Source organism: Coenobita brevimanus, chromosome 21 (genome assembly GCF_032717465.1).
Source record: "Coenobita brevimanus isolate Jiangsu-jjx chromosome 21, ASM3271746v2, whole genome shotgun sequence".
NCBI lineage: Eukaryota > Metazoa > Arthropoda > Malacostraca > Decapoda > Coenobitidae > Coenobita > Coenobita brevimanus.
Window position 1 is genome coordinate 6,729,048 of NC_136974.1, and position 23,066 is coordinate 6,752,113.

Here is a 23,066-nt window from a genome sequence, read left to right on the forward strand (position 1 = left end):
GACGCCGATCATGGGTAATCATATAATTCGGGTTATCTGGTTACAAGGCTTTATTTAATGATTTAACTTTAATTAAGTGCTTACAAGTACAGTACATACGAGAACAGTAAATATTTAACTTACAAATACTGAACAGCACTGTGGAAAAAACGAACAAATAAAAAAGGCAATATTCTGACGCCTATCAGGTAAACTGGTTATAAGACTTTATTTCTTGCTTTAACGTTATTTAATAGTACTTTAAGTTGCACATAAACTTACCAGAACAGTACAGTACTGTAAATATTTAACTTACAAATACTGTGCTACTGTACTCGGGAATGTCTCACTCACTGAATAATTTCCCGCCTAGATCGTCACGTAATCAAAACAAACCGCGCGCTGCGGTGACGTTCAAGGATTTGATCTTTCAAAGGCCTCTCCTGCGTTAATTTGTAGTTTTCATAATGGTTTTTTAATCTTATGTTGTCTTATATGTATCCCAGCTCTTACCGTGTATAATTGCGAGCGCGTTCCGTGAGATCGTGTTCCGGGCGAGTTACCTGTATATGTATATATATATACATACATATATATATATATAAGTAATCCCTCCACTATCCGACATAAAAGAGCCAAAGGCATGTCCGGAAAGTGGGTCCGTCCAGATAGTGGGCCCCTGCCTGCTGGATTGGTACTTAAGGACCCTAACCCAGCCTAACTTTGAAAGCCACCTAAATAACTCCCTACCAGACATGCATAGCACCTATTTAAACCTATTTAAGGCCCTATTCACACCAATAATGGACATAAAGCATGAAATAAATGAAAAGGAACCAGAGAATGAGGAATTAGAAGCGGTTATGGAAAATATTTAAAAGTGTACAGGGTACTTGCAGCATGTCTGTGGCTGCCTCCTCTTAGGCTCTGGTAGTTGTGAAAATGCTCTTGAAGCACCTACAGTAATCCAATGTTGTGCTACACTTAATTCTTTGCACTGTGAGTTATAGTTGTTTAACACTGCACATTCTGTTCTTAATTGTGCCACACCAGTTTCAACTGCCAGTTTCAACCCCCACTTTGCAATCCACACTTAATCTTTTGCACTCTAAATTCTAATTTCTTTACACTGCCCGACACTGTAAATTCCCATGTGGTCTAGTGGCAAGGTATTGCAGTTTATTCACTGTTTATTCACAAAAACGGGCACGTACAGCATCCATTGCGATAAACATCCACCCACGACGATGGTTAGGCAGTAACTGAGGACAGGGTTGTCAGATCTGAGCTCGGCCACATTACCATACTCCTTAATTTTCATTACCAAATTTAACTTTTCATTACCAAATTCTTAAAGGAAGCATTTATTTTTCACTAATTATATGTAATTATATGTACAGATTGAAATAATCAATCTCTTCATAATCTGCAGCATGTTTATTTTTGCGCTGTATCCAGGGGTTCTCAACCTGGGGTACGCGTACCCCCAGGGGTACGTGAAAGGAATTTTGGGGGTACGTGTCAGGTTTCTCAAAATACCGTATTTCGCGGCATATAAGACGCACTTTTTTGTCTCAAAGTTACCTTAAAATATCCCCATGCGTCCTGCACGTTAGACTAAGGCAGGTTAGTTAGGCTTCACTGAGAAGAAACTCTTATAAAGATGATCATCTCAATGCTTAGCAACCACAGGTGTTTTCTACAGTATGCAGACTTGATTTTATTTTTAAAAATAATATACACTAGTGTGTATATGCAGCAGATTTAAGAAACACCCGAGATCAGAATCACATAAAACTTTCGCGGGTTTGTTTACAGCTCAACTGGCTAACATCGTGAAGATATTTAGCAGTTTAGCAATTTAACAGTTTAGCATCCGCACTATTCCAGCAAGCTAACGTACATGATCACTGGTGAACTGTCTGCTAACCTTCTGAAAGGCAATCATGACCACTTTGCTTGCCATCGATTCACTAACGAGCAAAGCAATCATGCTGGAGAGATGCTGGCTAGTGAAACTGCCAAGTCATCAAAACAGCCTTTCGTCACGTATGGAAATTCAGTAACCCTAATTAGGTCAGTTACTTTTGTGATATTTTGTGAGTGTATATATGCAGCAGATATTAAAACATGCAAGTTCAAGAACACAAAGCATTCACGGGATTGTTTTCAGCTCAACTGGCCAATACCGTCAAGGGGTTTAGCGGTTTAGCAACTTAGCAGTTTAGTGTCTAGCGTACACCCTACTCTAGCAAGCTAACGAAGTTACAGCTTCACTTTTTCAGCTAAGTGAAGTACTTTAGCAATGTCTATGCAACTCAGGGCACACCCAATTACAGTATTTTGTTATGAAAATAGGATAAAATTCACTGAGTAGCATAACTGATGCAATATCTGAAATAGCAGTGCCTGACGGGCATTGATATCAGCGTCCGCCATTTCTGCTGTATTCTTAGCAGACAGAAGCGATCAGAATGATTGACAACGTTCACTCTCTGCATCTCTGCTGCCTAAGCAAAGCTCTCATGATCGGCAATGGGGATCATTTAGGCCGTAACGTCCAAATTTGTTAGGTTAGGTTAGGTTAGGTTAGGTTGTAAAATCGTTTTGCCATTTTGGACGTTACGGCCGAAACGACCAGAATCCTAAGGTGTAGGTGAGAGTTTGGTGTGGGTGTAGTTAAGGAAGTAGAAGTGGGAAGAGTCAGGCTAGGGAACTGATAATCCGCTTATTATAATTCCTTCAGCCCAGCAATGTATTTTATAGGGTAGTTTATTCATGCTCGCCATATGATTTTATTAAGTTCAGGAAACATGTACTGAGGAGGTTAATGTGGGCTGTATCAAATGCCCCAAGTCTGAATATAGCCTGTGCTCAGTTAAAACGATTGCCAAGTTAAAATCGTATGAAGTGTGGTATAAGCAATTCAATGGATGGTACTGAGGACCATTTACTGTATGAGAGTGACAGTGAAACAGTGATGATGACTGTGGTGATGACTTCCAGTGATGCTTCAGGACTCGGGGGAAGTAGTGATGAATTCTCAGGATTTGAAGATGAGTGAAATTTTCATCATGTCAGTAATATGAAGTGAATATAGGTTTTAGGTGATCATGACAGATGCAACCATGGAAAGTTTAGGATCAATGGTGCTGTACACCTTTAGTCTTGCACTGACGATGTTTGGATGAATAAATTGTTTGAGATGTTTCATGTCCTTAAGTGATGATATTTATATTGAACAACCAAATACATTTTGATGTTTTTGGCATATAATAAAGCCACTGGGTACTCCAAAACGGACTGATGTAAATGTTTCAGAGGTGAGCGAATGTTGCATGTGGTGTGTACATGTGTGCGTGTCTGTGTGTGTACCATAGCGACTAGGAGGCAGCAGTGTTAAGACCAAAAATGGATGTTTTCACAGTACTCGAATGTTTTGAGATGGATGACTGTTTTTAACAAATTCTGGTAAGAGAAATATGCATTCTTAATTGTTGATGCTGGAAGGAAAACAGCTGACAGTAAGGGAGTGATACTGGGAGAAGAGGGTTGAGCCAGTTGTCTAGCGCTTGGGATGCAGCAGTGTTGCTAAGAGATAGTTTCACCATTCTCGACATGTTTTGAGATGAATGTCTGTTTTTAGTAAATTGTGATCAGTGAAGAACGTATTTTTAACTGTTGATGCTGCAAGGGAAACATCGCTGACAGTGAGGAAGTGATACTGAGAGGAAGGGGTAGAGACTGCTGTCTAGCGACTGGGAGGCAGCAGTGTTACTAAGGTGTAAAATGGATGTTTTCACCATAGTATGTTTTGAAATGAATGTTTATAGTAAATTATGATCAGTGAAGCATACATTTTTAATTGTTGATGCTGCAAGGCAAACATAGCTGACAGTGAAGGAGTGATACTGAGAGAAGAGAGTAAAAACAGCTGTCTATCCTGTTCCCAAGCAGCCATGCTATATTGAACTTTGGTTGTAAAACATTGTAATTTGTGTATTTACAAGTGCTACCTTTTTATATTATTTGTGGAGGTAATTACAGGTTAGTTAGAGTGCATGATTAATGATGGTAGTAGTCTGATATTGTGCTTGAGTCAAGGCAATGTGAGGAAATTCCGTAACTGGTGTGGAATATGACGGGGTTCTTTTAGGATAAATGAACTGATGTGAACATTCATTGTATTTTATGTTTTCGTCAGTGAATGAAAGAATAGAGTTTATTGACTTCATTTGTGGTTTTAAATTCATAAAATATTAAAAACAATGTTTAGATCAGTTTACTGATACATTTTTATCAACAAAGTTGAGATGGCCTCGTGGTTTGAAGTCACGTTTTGTTAAGATGGGGTTTTGTTTTCTCTTTTCCTGTATCATTCTTTGTACATAAAAGAAGAAACTAAAGGATGATGAGCAGTACTGAATAGAGTCTGAAAGGTGAGTGTTGTATCAAAGTGATAGTGTCTCATATCCGTCACGTTTTGTCAAGAAGGGGCATTGTTTTCTTTTCCTGTACCATTCTTTGTATATAAAAAAAGAAACCAAAGGCTGATGATCAGTAATGAATAGATTCTGAAAGGTGAGTGTGTATCTGTGTGGTAATAGCTCTTATCAAGAAACCTTACTGCAGTCTTGGTTGGGGCAAACTTTTTTTTCACAGAACTGCCCTGCCAGAATTAGGGTGCGTCTTTCACAATGCTGCGTCTTACATGCCGCGAAATACGGTACTTCGGTTTTGAATAACTGCAAACCTGTTTGTAGAAAGTGGCCTACATGTGCCAGGCTAGATGTGTCCTCCACTAGAACCAAGACACTAAGTGACAACGTTAACAAGGAAACTCTTGGAGTTATGTCATTTGAGAGAAAGCTCTCTTGGACTACACTTGCCACACAACCTTGCAAACCCATAATACAGTAGTCACCCTTGCTCGTTTCTATCGATCACGTATCTCCTCACGCGTACCGAGCAGGTATCAAAGTGAGACGCACTGTTCGCCTCTCACTGTCACCCACTCACCACTCTTCCCTCACTACCCTCACCCTCAGGTTTCCAGTGTATTTGTTGTCTGATTTTTTTTCCCTAATTTAAGTTGTCATGGATTTTGCTTGCGGCTACGAAGTCGTGTGCCTACACTGCAGCCATAATAACTGGTAATGGTTTCCTTCTACATACCGCTGTGAGCAGGGATTCTCAGCACTGTGCTTGATTAAAAACAAGTTACGTTCACGTCTTGCAGTCAAAGACGACATAAGAGTGGCTCTTTCAAAGACTGTGCCGAGGATTGACTTGTTGGTAGCAAAGAAACAGGCCCAACCATCTCACTGAATTAGTATATACTTGTATTTTAATGCAGTCACACACACTGACTTCCCTATGAGTAAGTAACTAGTTACTAATAACTAGTTGCGAGGCTTAACAATCAGCATTAGTTCGCAGTCAGTGGAACACAAAGCCTTCTTAATTCTATTTTGTTACTTTTTTTTCATGCTAGTGACACTAGTCACGCACACAGTAATTTCCCCATGAGTAACTAGTTATAAGCTGTATATAGCACCACTACCTCACAGCCACAGTTATTGGAAAAATGTGTCTGATTTAGTTATGCTTTATTATTATTTTTATGCTATTCACACACACAGTGACTTACCTATCACTGTTACTAGTTACAAGTTGCAACTAGCTGCAAGCAGTACTAGTTCACTGTCACAATGATCGAAAACTGTCTGCTATAGTTCTGTTTTAGTAAATGTATTGCATGCTAGCAGCCAGTCACATAGTGTTTCTCTATGACAGTAACTAGTTCCTATCAACACTACCTCATAGTGACATATTCACATTAATTGAAAAGTTTGTCTGCTCCACATATATAACACAATTTAGACTTAATAAACTAAGTCAATAAATCATGCATTTCTTTTTACCCTTCCTGATGCTGCATTGTGGGTAAGGGGTACGTGACCAATACTGAGAGACTTCAAGGGGTACATAAGATTAAAAAGGTTGAGAACCCTTGCTAGCAGATTAATCAAAAAAAGCAGGCGGTCCACTGCCTCCATTCTCTATATCTTCATACATGTGAAAAATCTGTTTGGTAATGGATCATGCTGATTCACTACCAAACGAACTTTTCAATACCGAATTGGCCCACATTTGGCAATGAAAAATACCAAATGGCAACCCTGACTGGGGAGGAGGGAGGAAGGAAGGGGTGATGAGGCCATGGTGTAAACAGCTGTTTGGCGCCACGCGCAATTTCAAATTACGAGTGGGAAAAAAATTAGGATTCTGGGGGGATTTTTTTCTTTTTTTTGGCCATTTTTGGACTCCGAAGGTCCAGGCCCACAATGTCCGGTAAGTGGTGAGTCCGGATAGTACAGGGATTACTCTCTCTCTCTCTCTCTCTCTCTCTCTATATATATATATGGTGTCTGGCAATAGATAGACATATATATACATATATATATATATATATCTACAGTATATAGATAGATAGAAAGATAGATATACATACAGCAATCCTTCAATTATCCGGATGTTCATTATCCGAACGTGTTCAGTAATCAGACGCTGGGCCTTGGCTCTATTAAATCATTTTCCAAATTTACTTGTTACAGTCTTATCCAGACGTAAAAGAGCCCAAGAACTTCGGCAAGACAGCCAACATGCCCAAACATTAAGTATTGTGGCCACTGAGCTCGAGCCGTGAGCAGGTAGTTGTCTGTAACCCACAACCAGTGCTAAAATGACCATCTGACCCTGTACAGAATGTTCAAAATCGTGCACTTGTCGTATCACTCCCAACGAACCTGCAGCACACGCGTAATATGATTGGAACCTGCAAGTGGTGTCAAAATGTCTGTGCGCATTCCCCACCAAATGTCTAATATCACGCAGCCACTGGGGCTAAGTCTTCCCCAACCACCAACTCCAATGAACACAAACAACAAGCCATGAGTACATGTTTGGCGACAGCAGCCGTCCGAAGTACCCCGGTCTCGATGCACTGCATTTCCACATCGCCATTCGGCGTCTAACAGACCGCAAGCCATGAGCAAATGTACACCAAAAGCACCTGTCTGCTTGTTGACAGAAGGAGGAGAATCCTGCCCACAGCCTTGCCTCTCCCCCCCTCCCTCCCTTCCCTCCTCCATACCCTCCCAGCTCCCCCCTCACTCCCTCTGTCTATACCCTCTTCTGTGGTGATAGCACTGATACTTGAGTTTTAAAAGTTTTTTGGGACTTATTCGACTACTATTGGTCGTATGGAAATTCTGTGGTGACTAAGAGAAGGCTCATGAAACTCTGCATCTAGACATATCCTTAACTCTTGGAAGATGCTGGCAAAATTTTGAATTAGGATGGTGGGAAGTTATATGAAGGTAAGTTTTACTCTTGAACACTTTATTCCTGCTTCAATTTTTTAAAAACTCTTACTTGTCAGTTTTATGTATTTTTATTTGCTTACCTTATAGCATAAACACCAGCAAAGATAACAGTATACGATTTATACCAATATAACTAATTTACAGTGGCATACGTGACCGTGTTTTTTTTTTTTTTTTTTTGAGCCCATGGAGCAATCACTCGTCACAGACAACAGATTTTCAAACCGCCGTCAGTTTTTTTGTGGATTTTTGTTGTTTATGCATTGCTTTCATGATGTTTAGCATTAATATCATTTTTTTTTTTTTTTTTTTTTTTTTTTTTAATAACAGAATGTAGGAAGGAAAAACAAAATAATCCATACACCAGATTACTGGTGTCCTCTGTTCATAAAATATCTGTAACAGTTAGACTTGAACAGTTGTGGGTTGAAATTTGGAGGGAAAACAACTCTGGGGAAGCGAGTTCCAGAGAGATGCAGTTCGGGGAATGAAAGAATTCTGATAGGCAGAAGTTCTGCAATATGGTTGAGTGACATTCCAGTCATGAGCAATACCAGATGCCCATGTAGCACGAGGGAAGGCATGGAGAGGTGGCACCATGGACGCAACTTCGTCTGAGCATTTGCCAAAAAAATATCTGTAAAATAATGCAAGGGAGGCAACATTCATTCTTACTTGCAGGGGAGGTAGTTTGTATGTAATGGCAGGGTTGTTAATGATTCTAACAGCTTTATTCTGAATTTTGTCTAGTTGTCTTAATGCAACCTCTCCACAACCATTCCACAAGGGTGAGCAATATTCAAGCTGAGAGCGCACATGACTCTTATAAATTATAGCTAACTGCTCATTGGCGAAGAAGTTACGGACTCTGTACAATAATCCAAGTTTCTTTGAGGCGGTTTTAGCAAGTGATCTGACATGAGAGGTCCAGCTGAGGGCACTGTTAAGTGAGACACCAAGAATTTCAATACTTTTGGAGATGGGAATATTAGTAGCACTGAAGGTAATGTACGAATCTGGCAATATCTGTCTATTAGTAAACTGTATATATTTAGTTTTACTAGCATTAAAAGAGACAAGGTTGTTTTGTCCCCATTCACTGATTGTAGATAGATCTTGATTTATGGAGATGGCTGTACTGAGTTGAGAGGTAGAGATATTAGACTTTGTAAATGGATGTCTGAGTGTGAATGAACTATGTAGTGTTGTCATCTGCATATGAGTGAATGTGATTGTGAGTGACAGATAAGAGATCATTAATATGAAACAGAAATAGGGTTGGCGCCAGAACTTATCCCTGCGGCACGCCGGCGTTAATTGAGTGGAAATTCGAATATACATCATCTACTTTTACTCTTATTTTCCTGTCACTAAGATAAGAAGAAATCAAAGGAACAAAAGACATTAGTCCATAGCAAGGGAGTTTGGACAGCAGGGAACGGTGCCATACTCTGTCGAAAGATTTAGAGATATCAAGAGCTACTGCATGAGTTTCTCCAAAAAGATCAATTGATTGATGGATGGTATGAGTTAAGAGACTGAGTATGTCAACGATGGATCTTTCGTGGCGAAAACTGTATTGTCTATCACTCATTAAGTTGTTGGATTCAAGATGTTTAACAATATGCTTAATAATTAAAGTTTCAAATACCTTACCAAGAGAAGATGTGACAGCTATAGGTCTGTAAATGGAGGGGTCAGACGAACTTCCTTTCTTCGGAACTGGGTGGATATTGGCTTCTTTCCATGAATATGGGAATAAAGAAGTACGTATGCATAGTCTGAATAATTTAGCAAGGACAGAGGCAAGTTCAGGGGAACACTTTTTCAAAACAGTTGGCGGAATTCCATCTGGGCCTGGAGCTTTGTTGGTAGGTAAATTGTCTAGGATGGATTTTACGTATTTTGTCTGTATTTTAAGTGGGGCAATTTCGGGAGAGTCAAGTTCCAGTACTGAGACATTCTGGCTGGTATCATCTATGGTAGAATTTCTGGCAAAGGTACTAGCAAAGATATCTGCTTTCCCACGTGGGTCATTTGTAATAATGCCATCTGAAGACTTTAGTGGGGGAATGGAAGATGACTTGTTAAAGTTATTATTGAAAGAATTAAGAGTTGACCAGAATATTCTATTGTCTTTAGGGTTGTTAAGTAGTTTTGATGCTTGCTTTTGAAGAAAGTTTGATGTAGATAGATTTAATACAGCCTTTGAATGATTTCTAGCAATTTTAAATTGGGAGAGTGATTCAGATGTTTTTTATTTTAAGTAAGAGTTATATACTAATGACTTTTGGGCTGTTGCTCTGGCACAATTGCCATCAAACCATTTTGGAGAGTTTGATCTTTTAGTGAATTGTTGACTTGGTATGAATAAATCCATACCAGCTAGTATTAAGTCGCAAATGTGGGACTGGGTAGAATTGGGATCACTAGAGAAGAAAGACTGCCATGGAACATCAGCAAGATAATTTCTAAATCCATCCCACTCTGCCCTGTCAAAAAGCCATCGGGTCACCCTGACAGGTTCAGAATGGGGAGGTGTAGGAGGGTTAACTAATGAGGCTTTGATGAGATTGTGGTCAGAGGATCCAAGTGGTGACAGTACCTCTATCCTGTATTGATCTGGATTATTTGTCAAGAATAAATCCAAGAGATGGGCATTATGGTCAGGATTATCAGGTATTCTGGTTGGTTGCTTTACCAACTGGGTGAGATTAAACGATTCCGCAAACAGCTCGCACTCTAGACCAGCATCGTCAGTCCAGGCAGAATGCAATAACCATTCAACATTGTGTATGTTAAAATCATCCAAAATGGTTATTTCATTGCCAAGGGCAAGGTCAAGGTTACTCAACTGAGTGGATATGGAATCAAATACACTGGGTTCCGAAGAAGCATTGGGGGAACGATAAACTACACAGATATATTTGGTAATGTTTTGGCAATTAATTTATATAATGAGTAATCAAAACTGGATGAAGTGAAGTTTAAAATAGTGTCAACTGCATATTGGGATTTGATGTAACAACAGGTGCCGCCCTTGTTACGAAAGTTTGTAAGGAGATGGTAACCGGGAAAACAAAATGGAGATATATTGGTAGAGGGTGAGATTTGTGGTTCTGTGAGGAAAAGGGCCAAAGGGGATATGGACTGAAGGAAAAAATGAACTGAGTTTAAATTTGTGGTAAGGCCGCGGATGTTGGTAAAGAATAAGGCCGCACCGTCACCTCTTCGCCGACGAGCATTCCCGGAAATAGCAACAGTCGCTGCCGGCACAGTCGCTTGATGGCGACCGGGAGGACCCTGTGCCTCCAGCCCTACCCTGCCGGTGGTGGCAATCCGAGGTACCACCTCATTTGACAGTAAGATTGCAGCGGCCATTACTAAAGATGTGAACAGAAGGTGTGATATGTTATGTGCATGTAGTGTGGTGTAGACAGTTGAAGGTAGAGGTATTATGAGAGCATGCTGGCCTACTCCATGTGTAAATGAATGCACTGAAAATGTTCAGAAAAGGGAGATGGTCAGGATCAAGTCCTGAGGGCTGGTGAAAAGGGAGCTCCAGCTCTCCCTATCGATATCTACATATGGCAGATTGAAAAACAGAGCGAAAATTCGGAAGGGTACTGTACATACAGTAGTGTATAAGTCAGGGGTTGTTTAGTTTTCAATGGTATTTTCAAGGTTTTCTTGGTGTTTTGCATTACTTTAGATATTCCTATGCATGTTTTGATGTCTAAATGCGGTAGACTGAGTGCCAAAATTAGAAGGGGTACTGTACATACAGTCGTGTTTAAGTCGGGTGTTTTTTGGTTTTCAGTGTTTCTTTTTTTTTTTCATGATTTTCTTGGTCTTTAGCATTACTTAAGAAATTCCTATGTGTGTTTTGATGTCTAAATATGGCAGATTGCCCTGAAAACAGTACCAAAATAAGGAGAGGTGCTGTGCTTACAGACATACAGTACATAGGTAGGTCTATCTATCTATTGCCAGACGCCTCAATCCCGTTTGGGGTGGCCACAAATAAATTGCCTCCACGTCACCCTGTTTCCCGCCATTTCACTGCCCTGCTCCCAACTCACACCCCCCTCTCTTATATACCTCTCCACCCCATCCCTCCATCTCATCCTCGGCCTCCCCCTCCCTCTTCCCCCCTCCACCTCACTCACATACACTCTCTTTGTCAGTCTTTCACCCTCCATCCTCTCCACATGGCCAAACCACCACAGTGTGTTCCTCATAACGCTTCCTATCACATCCACATCCACACCACAACGCTCCTTTATATCCTCATTCATCAGCCTGTCTCTCCATGTGACTCCACAGGCTCCTCTTAAATACCGGGTAACTCATTTCCATTGCTCTCACTCTTGACTTGTGTCCTTCCAGCAACGTCCAAGCTTCACTTCCATACTTTAGAGTTGGTATCACAATACTGTCATGTAGTAACTTTTTCACTTCCATGCTCACTTCCCTGTTTCTTATCACTGCTTTCGAAGAACCAGCAACCTTTCTTCTCTGCTGTAACCTTTCAAACACTTCACCCTCCCAACCTCCATCCTTACTCATCACACTACCCAAGTACTTAAACGTACTCACATTTTCCAATTCCTCACCATCCAACCTCGCTGTACATTCACTGACTTCACCTCTCTCAAAGACCTTCACTTTACTCTTCCCTACATTCACCTTTAGATTCCGTTTCTTACACACTCTCCCAAATACATCCACCAAGCCTTGCAGCTCCCCTTTGTCTTCACTCAACAACACAGTATCATCTGCAAACAACAGTACAGGGAGTTTCCAAACATTATCCTCTCTCACCAGGGCCACTCCAACATCCACTACCCTACCTTGTACCTCTTCTATTACCCCATCCACGTACAGATTGAACAACCATGGAGACATGACACATCCCTGTTTCAACCCAACCTTCAAAGAGAAAAATTCACTTAGTTCACCATCCACACGCACTGCAGCCTTAGCACCATCATACATACTCTTCACAGCATTCAACCACTTCCCATCTACTCCATATATTCTTAACACTTTCCACAATCCTTGTCTATCCACCCTGTCATATACTTTCTCCAAATCCATGAAAGCCGCATACAACTTCTTTCCCTTCTTTGGAAACTTTTCCACTAAAGATCTAAGAATGAATATCTGATCTACACAACCTCTTTCCTTCCTAAAGCCTCCCTGTTCTTCTCCAACTAATTCCTCTGTTCTTTCTCTAACTCTGTCAATAAGTATCCTACCATACACTTTTCCTATTATACTAAGAAGACAAATGCCCCTATGATTACCACACACTTCTTTTTCCCCTTTTCCTTTGTACAAGGGAATAATTATACCTGACTTCCAATCTTCCGGGACTCTACCTTCCTCCCAGGCCAATCTGCACATCTTCCACATCCATTCTACTACTATCTCTCCCCCATGCTTCAGCATTTCACCACACACTCCATCAATTCCTGGGGCTTTCCCCAATTTAACTTTCTTCATTGCTTCCACAACTTCTATCCTACTGATTTCTTCCTGTCTTCTCACCTCCCTCCTTCTCCTAGCCGCTCCCCAGCCACTTATACTCGCATTACTTCCATCCTCTATGTTCAACAATTCCTTAAAGTGTTCTCTCCATCTGCTCACTTTTTCTCCCTTCTCCACTAGTAATCTATCATTTTTATCTTTCACTCCCCTGCTAACCTCACTTCCACCCTGTCTTACTCTCTTCACCTCTTTCCAGAACATTTTCTTACAGTCCCTCCACTTTACACTCAAATTCCTTCCATATTCCTCATCCACTCTCTTCTTACTCTCTCTTGCTAATCTTTTCACCTCTCCCTTTCTTTCTACATATAACTCTCTCTTCTGCCTCTTAAATTCTTCCACGCCCCTATTTCTCATCCATTCATTGTATGCTTTCTTCTTTTGTGCCACAGCTTGTCTCACCTCTTCAGTCCACCACGCTGTTCCTTGCACCCCCCTCCAACTTCTCTTCCTCCCACACACCACATCACATGCTGCACATCTATCTATCTATCTATTGCCAGACGCCTCAATCCCGTTTGGGGTGGCCACAAACAAATCGCCTCCAAGTCGCCCTGTCCCCCGCCATTTCACTGCCCTGCTCCCAACTCACACCCCCCTCTCTCATATACCTCTCCACCCCATCCCTCCATCTCATCCTCGGCCTCTCCCTCCCTCTTCCCCCCTCCACCTCACTGCACATATTTCTAAAAATATCCAGCACACACCTTCCACATCCCCCATCTGCTCCAATTCATATTTGCCCAATCGTTCCTCCACTTCTCTCTTATACTCTGCCTTTTTCTCATCCTCTTGTAACCTTTCCACTCTCCTTGCAACTACTCCTTCCTCTCGTCTTTCCCTTCTTCTATTCCTCCATCTTACTTGGATCCTAATTCTGGCCACCACCAAGTAGTAGTCAGAAAGTCCACTCTCCGAACCTCTATAAGCTTTTGCATCCATTACACATCTTCGAATCCTTTCATCCACACACACATAATCAATCATTCCCTACCTTTCATTCAGTTCACCACCCACCCTTCTCATCACTCGCCATGTGTACCTGTGCATCATTTTATGCCTGAAGAGGGTATTGGCTATCACCAACCCCCTCCCAGCACAAATGTCCACTAACACACTGCCATTTTCATCTATCTCAGCAGGCACACCCCACTCACCAACTATTCCATCCACCTTCACATTCCCTACTTTACCATTCATAATACCAATCAAAAACACTCTCTAATTCCTTCCAAACTTTTCCATGCACACTTCCATATTTCTCCAGAACTCTCCTCTCACTCTGCTGGCACGATCTTGTGTTGGAGCATACACACACACAATCGCCCACATTTGTATTCCAACTTTCAACTTTACTCACACAATCCTTGACCCAACTGATCCATACTGTCTTATGCTCTTCTTCCATCTTTTACTCACAACTATACATACTCCTTCCTTTGCCCTCTCATTCTCACCTACTCCTGCACATATACCCCATCCATACTCCCATTCTCTCACACTTTCTCCTCTCCATTTTGTTTCTGTTATTCCACATACATCCACTTTCGCACCCTCAAGCACCTGGACAATCTCTCTCTCTTTCACCGCATCATTCGCTCCTCTTACATTCCATGTAGCCAGTACCAAGTACTTTGTCCGGTCCTGGGTCGTCATCGTTCGGTCAGTCCTTGTCCGAGGCTTCTTGTTTGTTTTTTTAGTTAGTTGTTTTCCGGGGAGGGGCACTAACCCTCCACCAACCCTTTTAGTCGCCTTTTACGACAAGCAGGGATATTGGGGGAGTATTCTTGAAAAACCCAACTACCCTCAGGGGGTAGGTGTTTTTTGGTTTTCAGTGTTTTTCTTTTGATAGCTTCCTTGGCGCTTAGCATTACTTTGTTTATTCCTATGTGTGTTTTGATGTCGAAATGTGGCAGACTGACCTGAAAACAGTACCAAAATTAGGAGGGATAGTGTACATACAGTGGTGTATAGGTAGGGTGTTTTTTTTTGTTGGTTTTCAGTAGTTTTCCTTCTGGCTTTCTTGTTTAGCATTACTTTGGATATTCCTACGTGTGTTCTGATGTCTAAATGTGGCAGATTGACGTGAAAACTGCCAAAATTAGAAGGGATACTGTACATACAGTGGTGCATAGGTAGGATGTTTTTGGTTTTCATTTTTTTTTTCTTGGTTTTCTTGGTGTTTAGCACTACTCTGGACATTCTTATGTGTGTTTCGATGTCTAAATATGCCTGCATTCCAGGAAAACACCGCCAAATTAACCATAGGTACTGCGTACATAAGTCAGGTATAGGTTGGAGGTGGGTATAGGCAGGGTCTGGGTTAGGTAGGGGAATAGCGTTCATTATCCAGATCTTGCCCCTATCCGGACATGCCTTTGGCTTTATTAGGTCTCGATAAATGAGCGATTACTGTACATGTATATATATATATATATATATACATATATATATATATATATATATATATATATATATATATATACAGTATATATATATATATACAGTATATATATACAGTATCTATGTATATATATACAGTAATCCTTCTAATATCTAAACGCCCAATATCTGAACATCCCCACTAACCGGACATAATCGTCCTGGGATAAAAAAAAATAAATAAATAAAAAAAAATAAAAAATAAAAAAATCCCGCTCGTAATTTGAACTTGCCGCGGGCGGCGCAGGACAGCTTTGTTGTGGCGCGTCATTCCTCCGACGTCTGATAGAGCATCGCTGCATCCTCCCCACTTTCCGCCTGTCTCTCGCCACGAGTGCACGCTCGTCGTTATGGCTGCCCACGTACTTGCTTTTGTGGTGGTGCCTTACCTGCTGCAGGCACTCCTGCTGCTCTCGGGCCTCCTATTAGTGTGTGTGATAATGGCTCCACTGCCTGCGAAGAGGAAGAGAGTGGTGTTGACCCTGGAGAAGAAACGGGAGATATTGGAGAAAGTAGATGCGGGGTGGTCTTCTTCCCGCATCCTCCGCGAGTTCAACCTGGTCCGATCTACTTTGTTCGATATCAAGAGATCCCTAGACAAACTCATGCAGTACACGGCTGACTTCTCGTCGAGAAGCAAATGCAACGTGGAGAGGAAGGTGATGTTTACTCCCAAGTTTGCTGAAATCGACCGCTCCACGTTGATTTGCTATCGACAGCAACGTGCTGCTGGTGTGATGGTACGTGGAATGGAGCTGAAGGCTGCTGCTAAGAATTTCGCCAGGCTTCACAACGCCCTAGACTTCAAGGCATCCGAGGGTTGGCTCTACGCGTTCAAGTTACAGAATAGCCTTACCAACCGTAAAGCTCATGGCGAAGCTTTGGACACTAACGAGGATGGAGCTGACGAATTTCGGCACAAGGTGAAGGGCTTGATCAACAGGGAGGGCCTCACTCTCGGTCAAGTCTACAACGCTGACGAAACTGGTTTATTCTATCGTTCTTTGTCAACGAACACTCTAGCCGAAGAGACGGAGAAGCGTGTACCTGGCCGCAAGCTCTCGAAGGAATAGATATCTGCTTTGTGTTGTGCCAATGCTAACGGCATGCACCGGCTTAAGCCCGTTGTTGTTGGCCGTGCAAAGCAGCCTCAGTGTCTTCGTGGGGTGATGGATGTCCTTCCTGTCGTCTGGTACCATTCTTTGAAGGCATGGTTTACAGCCCAGATCTTCAAAGACTGGTTCCACTGCCACTTCATCAAGGAGGTCATCAATTACCAGACGAAGACACTGGGAATCCCGCACGACCAGGTAAAGGCCCTCCTTCTCCTCGACAATGCACCTGCCCACCCGTGCGACAAGGACTTGGTGGCTGAGAATGGCCGGATTAGGTGCATGTTTCTGCCACCTAATACGACTGCTCTCATCCAACCAATGGACCAAGGAGTGATCATGGCAACAAAGCGCCTATACCGCCGGAAGTTCCTGGACGAAGTGATGGTTTTTCTCGAGGACGAGGACGAGCGCAGGAAGGGACGGGACACACGAGGCCAGCGGACTTTGGAAAACCTTCACCGCTACAACATCAAGTCTGCACTCTACAACTGGGCCAGTGCATGGAAGGAAGTCCCTGTCAAGACTCTAGAAAATGGTTGGTCTCGTATGTGTATATATATGTATGTATATACGTATATATATATATATATATATATATATATATATATATATATATATATATATATGCCTACTTCTTCCTTAGCCTTTATCATTCTTTTTCTGTGCCTGTCCTCCTCTCTTCCTATTTCTCCCGTCTTTCCTGTCACTTCTTATTGCTTTTCTTTCCTTTACAGGTGGCTTTACATTGAGTGACAAGCCAAATGGTTTCCTGTAAGCCAAGAAACCATTTACAATGCTGGGTGGTAACCATATAACCAAGCCATAAGTGCTCCCTACATGTCAACAAGTGGGTTGGTGGAGGGTTAGTGCCCCTCCCCATAAAACAAATAACTCAGTATCAAATGGCCACCCCTTATGGGATTATGGTGTCTGGCAACAGACAGACAGATAGATATATATATATATATATATATATATATATATATATATATATATATATATATATATATATATTTATATGTATATATACTGTACAGTATATATATATATATATATATATATATATATATATATATATATATATGTATGTATATACAGGTAACTCGCACGGAACACGTTCTCACGGAACGCGCTCGCAATTATACACGGTTAGTGCTGGGATATGTATAAAATAACGTAAGATTAACGGACCATTACGAAAACTATATATTTACGCAAGAGAGGCCTTTGATAGGCCAAATCCTTGAACGTCAGCTCAGCACGCACGGTTTGTTTTGATCACGTGATGTGATTCGCTGTACTGCTTTTCCTTAGTGCTGTATTTGTAAGTTAAATATTTACAGTACTGTTCTGGTAAGTTTATGTGCAAGTTAAAGTATTATTAAATAACGTTCATGCAAGAAATAAAGTCTTATAACCAGTTTTCTGCTGGCGTCAGAATATTACCTTTTTTATTTGTTTGTTAAATATTTGATGTACTGCTTTTCCACAGTATTGTATATGTAAGTTAAATATTTACTATTCTGGTATGCACTTGTAAGTTAAAGCACTTAAAGAAAGTTAAAGCATTAAATAAAGCCTTGTAACCAGTTATAGATTACACACGATCGGTAGGTTCCAAGACAATTCACCATCATGTCAATTCCCCATCAAAACATGAACGATTCCCCATCAGGACAATTCGCACCCTGTATGATTCCTCGTCATTCTATAAATATATTAATTCATCAATACTTTTATAAATAAACTTATTATTAATTAATCAATACTTTAATAACTATATTTCAGGGGGATCCATCAAAGTCTATGTTGTCTTGTTATTGTTGTGACGGCGAACTGGCTTGACAGCGAATGGTCCAGAAACCATTTTGCTCCCTAGACTCCCTAAACGTGGTATTTTGCCGTTATCTGCCATTGGTAATCCATATGAAGCACTTTAAGTGGTTAAAAGGTTTATTTAATGTTATAACTTACAAATACAGTACTGCACACCAAAACTTTGACATACAAATACGTAAACAAAAGGCAACATTCCGACGCCGACTGGTTTCGGCATCGGAATGTTGCCTTGTGTTTACGTATTTGTATGTCAAAGTTTTGCTGTGCAGTACTGTATTTGTAAGTTATAACATTAAATAAACCTTCTAACCACTTAAAGTGCTTTATATTGATTACCAATGGCAGATAACAGCAAAAGACCACGTTTAGGAGATCTAGGGAGCAAAAAAAGGAGTAGTTAAAACTTATGCGGTTTCGCGCCGAACGCTCCATGTTAGGAACGAAACCCAAGCGTTGGGGGCGAGCTTCCTGTATAAATGTATGTATGTATATATATATGTATATATGTATGTATATATATATGTATGTATGTATGTATAAATATATATATATATATATATATATATATATATATATATATATATATACACTGTATATATATACAGTAATTCCTCCAATATCCGACATAATAGGGCCATAGGCAGGTCCAGATACTGGTCCTGTCCGGATATCGGGCCCCAGCTTATGGACTTGTACTTATGGACTCTAACTCACAGAAACACCTATACAACTTCCTCTGGACATGCATAGCACCTATTTAAGACCCAAATCACACCAATAAGGCACATAAATGACTGAAATAAATGCAAAAGAAGCATAAAATGAGGGTTTAGAGGTAGGTTCATACAATATTAAACATTCTGGTTACTGGCTCCTGGACTGGTACTTATGGACCCTAACCTAGCCTTACTCAGAAAAACACCTTCCTACTGCACATGCATAGCTCCTAACACCCTATTCACACCAATAAAGGACATTAAAGAGTGAAATGAGGTAAGTATAGTATGGAAAAAAGTACAGTATGAAACATTCTGCCTACTTACAGCAAGTCCATGGCCATCTCGATGAATAACCGCCTCCTCTCGGACTCTGAAAGTAAGTAGGATTTCCTGAAGCACTTCCAGTACACTGTTCATGAAGTCTTGCACTGAACTTAGTCAATCGCACTCAGAAGTCCGTTCTCTTCACAGTGCGCACTCTTGTCTAATGCTCCATTGTAACTTAATAAGTGCTGCACTCTGCACTTTAACTTTTCCCATTCTTCTAATAATTTTCTAAAGCAAAAACAAACAAGTCTATTTACGTTAAATTTTGTTCCAAATTAGTCTTTTCACTCACAAATGTAAATCCTTAACACAACACACTGTTTTTTTCACTGCACAACACTGTAAATTCCCGTGTGGTCTAGTGGAGAAGTTCTTGTTGTTTAATCACTGTCAGAGTCCGAGAGTATCACTGGCAGGTGACCAAGGGGTGCGTCGCTGGGTCGTGGTGATGGCGTACCCACTGCAGACGACTCTGAAGACAGACGCAAACTCACGTCAAGCGGTGACTCCACCGTGGCTGATGTGCTGGGCTTTGGCTCGGAGCATGAGGGCCTGTCTTGTGGAGGCAACAGAGTAGAGCCAGGGCTGGGCACAGCGGGGGTCACGGGCCTGAAAAAACTGTCAATCGTTGATTGACACAAGGACCGACGATTCTGACGATTGATGATGCGCTGCCTGAAAGCACGCACTTCATCCACAAGTCCCAAGGGCCCCATCTCCCTGTCGCAGTCCAGGTGTTCCAGGTAGTCAAGAACGAACTCTAGGTGTTCCCAGAGTGCGCTCAGCTTGGGGATGGCTGGAGTAGTGTCATGCTGAGAGGAGTCCGCATCATCGTTGCCTTCCTCGTCGGAATCTTCAAGCTCGGTACTGACACCTGCAACTGAAGACACGATCTCGATATCAGACAATGTCTGATACCCAGGATCGCCCTCGTCGTCATCCAACCACTCACGCACATCATCCACATCAACATCGTCGCCATGCGTACGTAGCCGTGCATGGAAGTCATCCACGTCAAACCCTAGAAAATCGTACTCCACATCCGTTCCGAGAAGCAGACGAGACCAACCATTTTCTAGAGTCTTGACAGGGACTTCCTTCCATGCACTGGCCCAGCTGTAGAGTGCAGACTTGATGTTGTAGCGGCGAAGGTTTTCCAAAGTCCGCTGGCCTCATGTGTTCCGTCCCTCCCTGCATTCGTCCTCGTCCTCGAGAACAACCATCACCTTGTCCAGGAACTTCCGGCGGTATAGGCGCTTTGTTGCCACGATCACTCCTTGGTCCATTGGTTGGATGAGAGCAGTCATATTAAGTGGTAGAAACATGCACCTAATCCGGCCATTCTCAGCCACCAAGTCCTTGTCACATGGGTGGGCAAGTGCATTGTCGAGGAGAAGGAGGGCCTTTACCTGGTCGTGCAGGATTCCCAGTGTCTTCGTCTGGTAATTGATGACCTCCTTGACGAAGTGGCAGTGGAACCAGTCTTTGAAGATCTGGGCTGTAAACCATGCCTTCAGAGAATGGTACCAGACGACAGGAAGGGCATCCATCACCCCACGAAGACAACGAGGCTGCTTTGCATGGCCAACGACAACGGGCTTAAGCCGGTGCATGCCGTTAGCATTGGCACAATACAAACCAGATATCCGTTCCTTGGAGAGCTTGCGGCCAGGTACACGCTTCTCCGTCTCCTCGGCTAGAGTGTTCGTTGGCAAAGAGCGATAGAATAAACCAGTTTCGTCAGCGTTGTAGACTTGACCGAGAGTGAGGCCCTCCCTGTCGATCAAGCCCTTCACCTTGTGCCGAAACTCGTCGACTCCATCCTCGTTAGTGTCCAAAGCTTCGCAATGAGCTTTACGGTTGGTAAGGCCATGCCGTAACTTGAAAGCAGAGCCAACCCTCGGATGCCTTGAAGTCTAGGGTGTCGTGAAGCCTGGCGAAATTCTCAGCAGCAGCCTTCAGCTCCGTTCCACGTACCATCACACCAGCAGCAAGTTGCTGTCAATACCAAATCAAAGTGGAGTGGTCGATTACAGCAAACTTGGGAGTAAACATCACCTTCCTCTCCACGTTGCGTTTGCTTCTCAACGAGAAGTCAGCCGTGTACTGCATGAGCTTGTCTCGGGATCTCTTGATATCGAACAAAGTAGATCGGGCCAGGTTGAACTCGCAGAGGATGCAGGAAGAAGATCACCCTGCATCTACTTTCTCCAATATCTCCCGTTTCTTCTCCAGAGTCAACACCACTCTCTTCCTCTTCTCAGGCGGCAGGGCCATCATCACACACACTAATATGAGGCCAGAGAGCGCAGGAGTGCCTGCAGCAGGTAAGGCACCACCACAAAAGCGAGCATGTGGGCAGCCATGACGACGGGCATGCACTCGTGGCGAGAGACAGGCAGAAAGTGAGGAGGATGCAGCAGCGCTCTACCGGACGTCGCAGGAATGACGCGCCACAACAAAGCTGTCCCGCGCCACACGCGGGAAGTTCAAATTACGGGCGGGAATTTTTTTTTTTTTTTTTTTTTTTTGGTGGGGAGGGGGGGGGGTCCCCGGACCATTTTGGGAATGTTGGATCCCAGGACGATTATGTCCGGTTAGTGGGGTTGTTCGGGTATTGGGTGTTCGGATATTAGAGGGATTACTTGTCATTGTGTCAGTGTCGTAATTTTACGTGTACTAATATATGCAGCCTACGTTCCAGAATGCTCTAGAAAATCAGACAATATTGGAGAATTCTGACAAAGTATGGTAATAGTCTGGGGAATGGTATGTGGGGCCGGACTTCTGCAATTCCCGGACTGGTCTCCCCCCATTTCAGTCCAGGAAATCGAGGGTCGAGTGTAATTTTGAAACAGACACAAGCACTTTGTCTGGATGGCGGGAAAAATGTATGAATAATAGTTTGGAACAGCCGGATCACAGTGTCCCGGTAATGGATGGTCCAGGTGATGGTCATACGGATAATCGAGAGATTACCGTACGGTGGATTTTTTCAAAAGCATCCTCATCATAAATCGAAGGCATCCTACATCCATGTTACAGTAATGCAATGGTTATTCAACAAGTACAGTATAAACTACTTATTTATTAATCTATGCATTTTTCCTGCTCACATTCCCTACTATTCTGCATTACCTGCTCTCTGTTGTTGACAAGCGCTGGGAGTATCTCCGTGACTGTCCTTTCCACCAAGACTCCACCCACCATACGAAAACACTTGCGCTCAGGTGATACATCTTGTAGAGTCTCTATAACTATCCTGCAAATAAACATATGCATTCAGTGCTCTGGAAAGAGTAAGTAGTTGGATATAAGACTATTCATGTACCTATAGCTGATAAAATGATGAAGTGATACTCTGGTGAAACTGAGACACTGATGATATAATGAGTGTAGTATTATGCTGACTGATGTTACCCTAGTATAAAATTAAAGCTACAAACGGGTGTGGAGTCGGATTTTTAAAATTCTGACTCCGACTCCAAGAAATTTTAAGGTTAAGACTCTAACTCTGACTCCGACTCAGCCTCCCCTCCCCTTCCCCCTCTTCTGCAGTACAGTAGTATGGATACTGCATTACTTACATATTCTCAAGTTCACCTCATCCATATTATTTGTGTTTATAATATCGTAAATTCACGTTAAATCAATATTCCCACAAAAACATCCCACAAATTCCTTGCTTGAAATGTCCTCCCACA

At 42.1% G+C, this 23,066-nt stretch overlaps 1 protein-coding gene across 1 annotated transcript in view; it reads right to left on the reverse strand.

Moving 5' to 3' along the window:
• Pfdn2 (prefoldin 2) overlaps nucleotides 1–23,066 on the reverse strand; it is a 43,168-nt gene that overhangs the window by 12,050 nt on the left and 8,052 nt on the right. Inside the window, exon 2 of the mRNA XM_080266704.1 lies at nucleotides 22,501–22,624. Coding sequence (XP_080122830.1) covers nucleotides 22,501–22,624 — 124 coding nt within the window. The remainder of the gene's footprint in view (nucleotides 1–22,500; nucleotides 22,625–23,066) is intronic.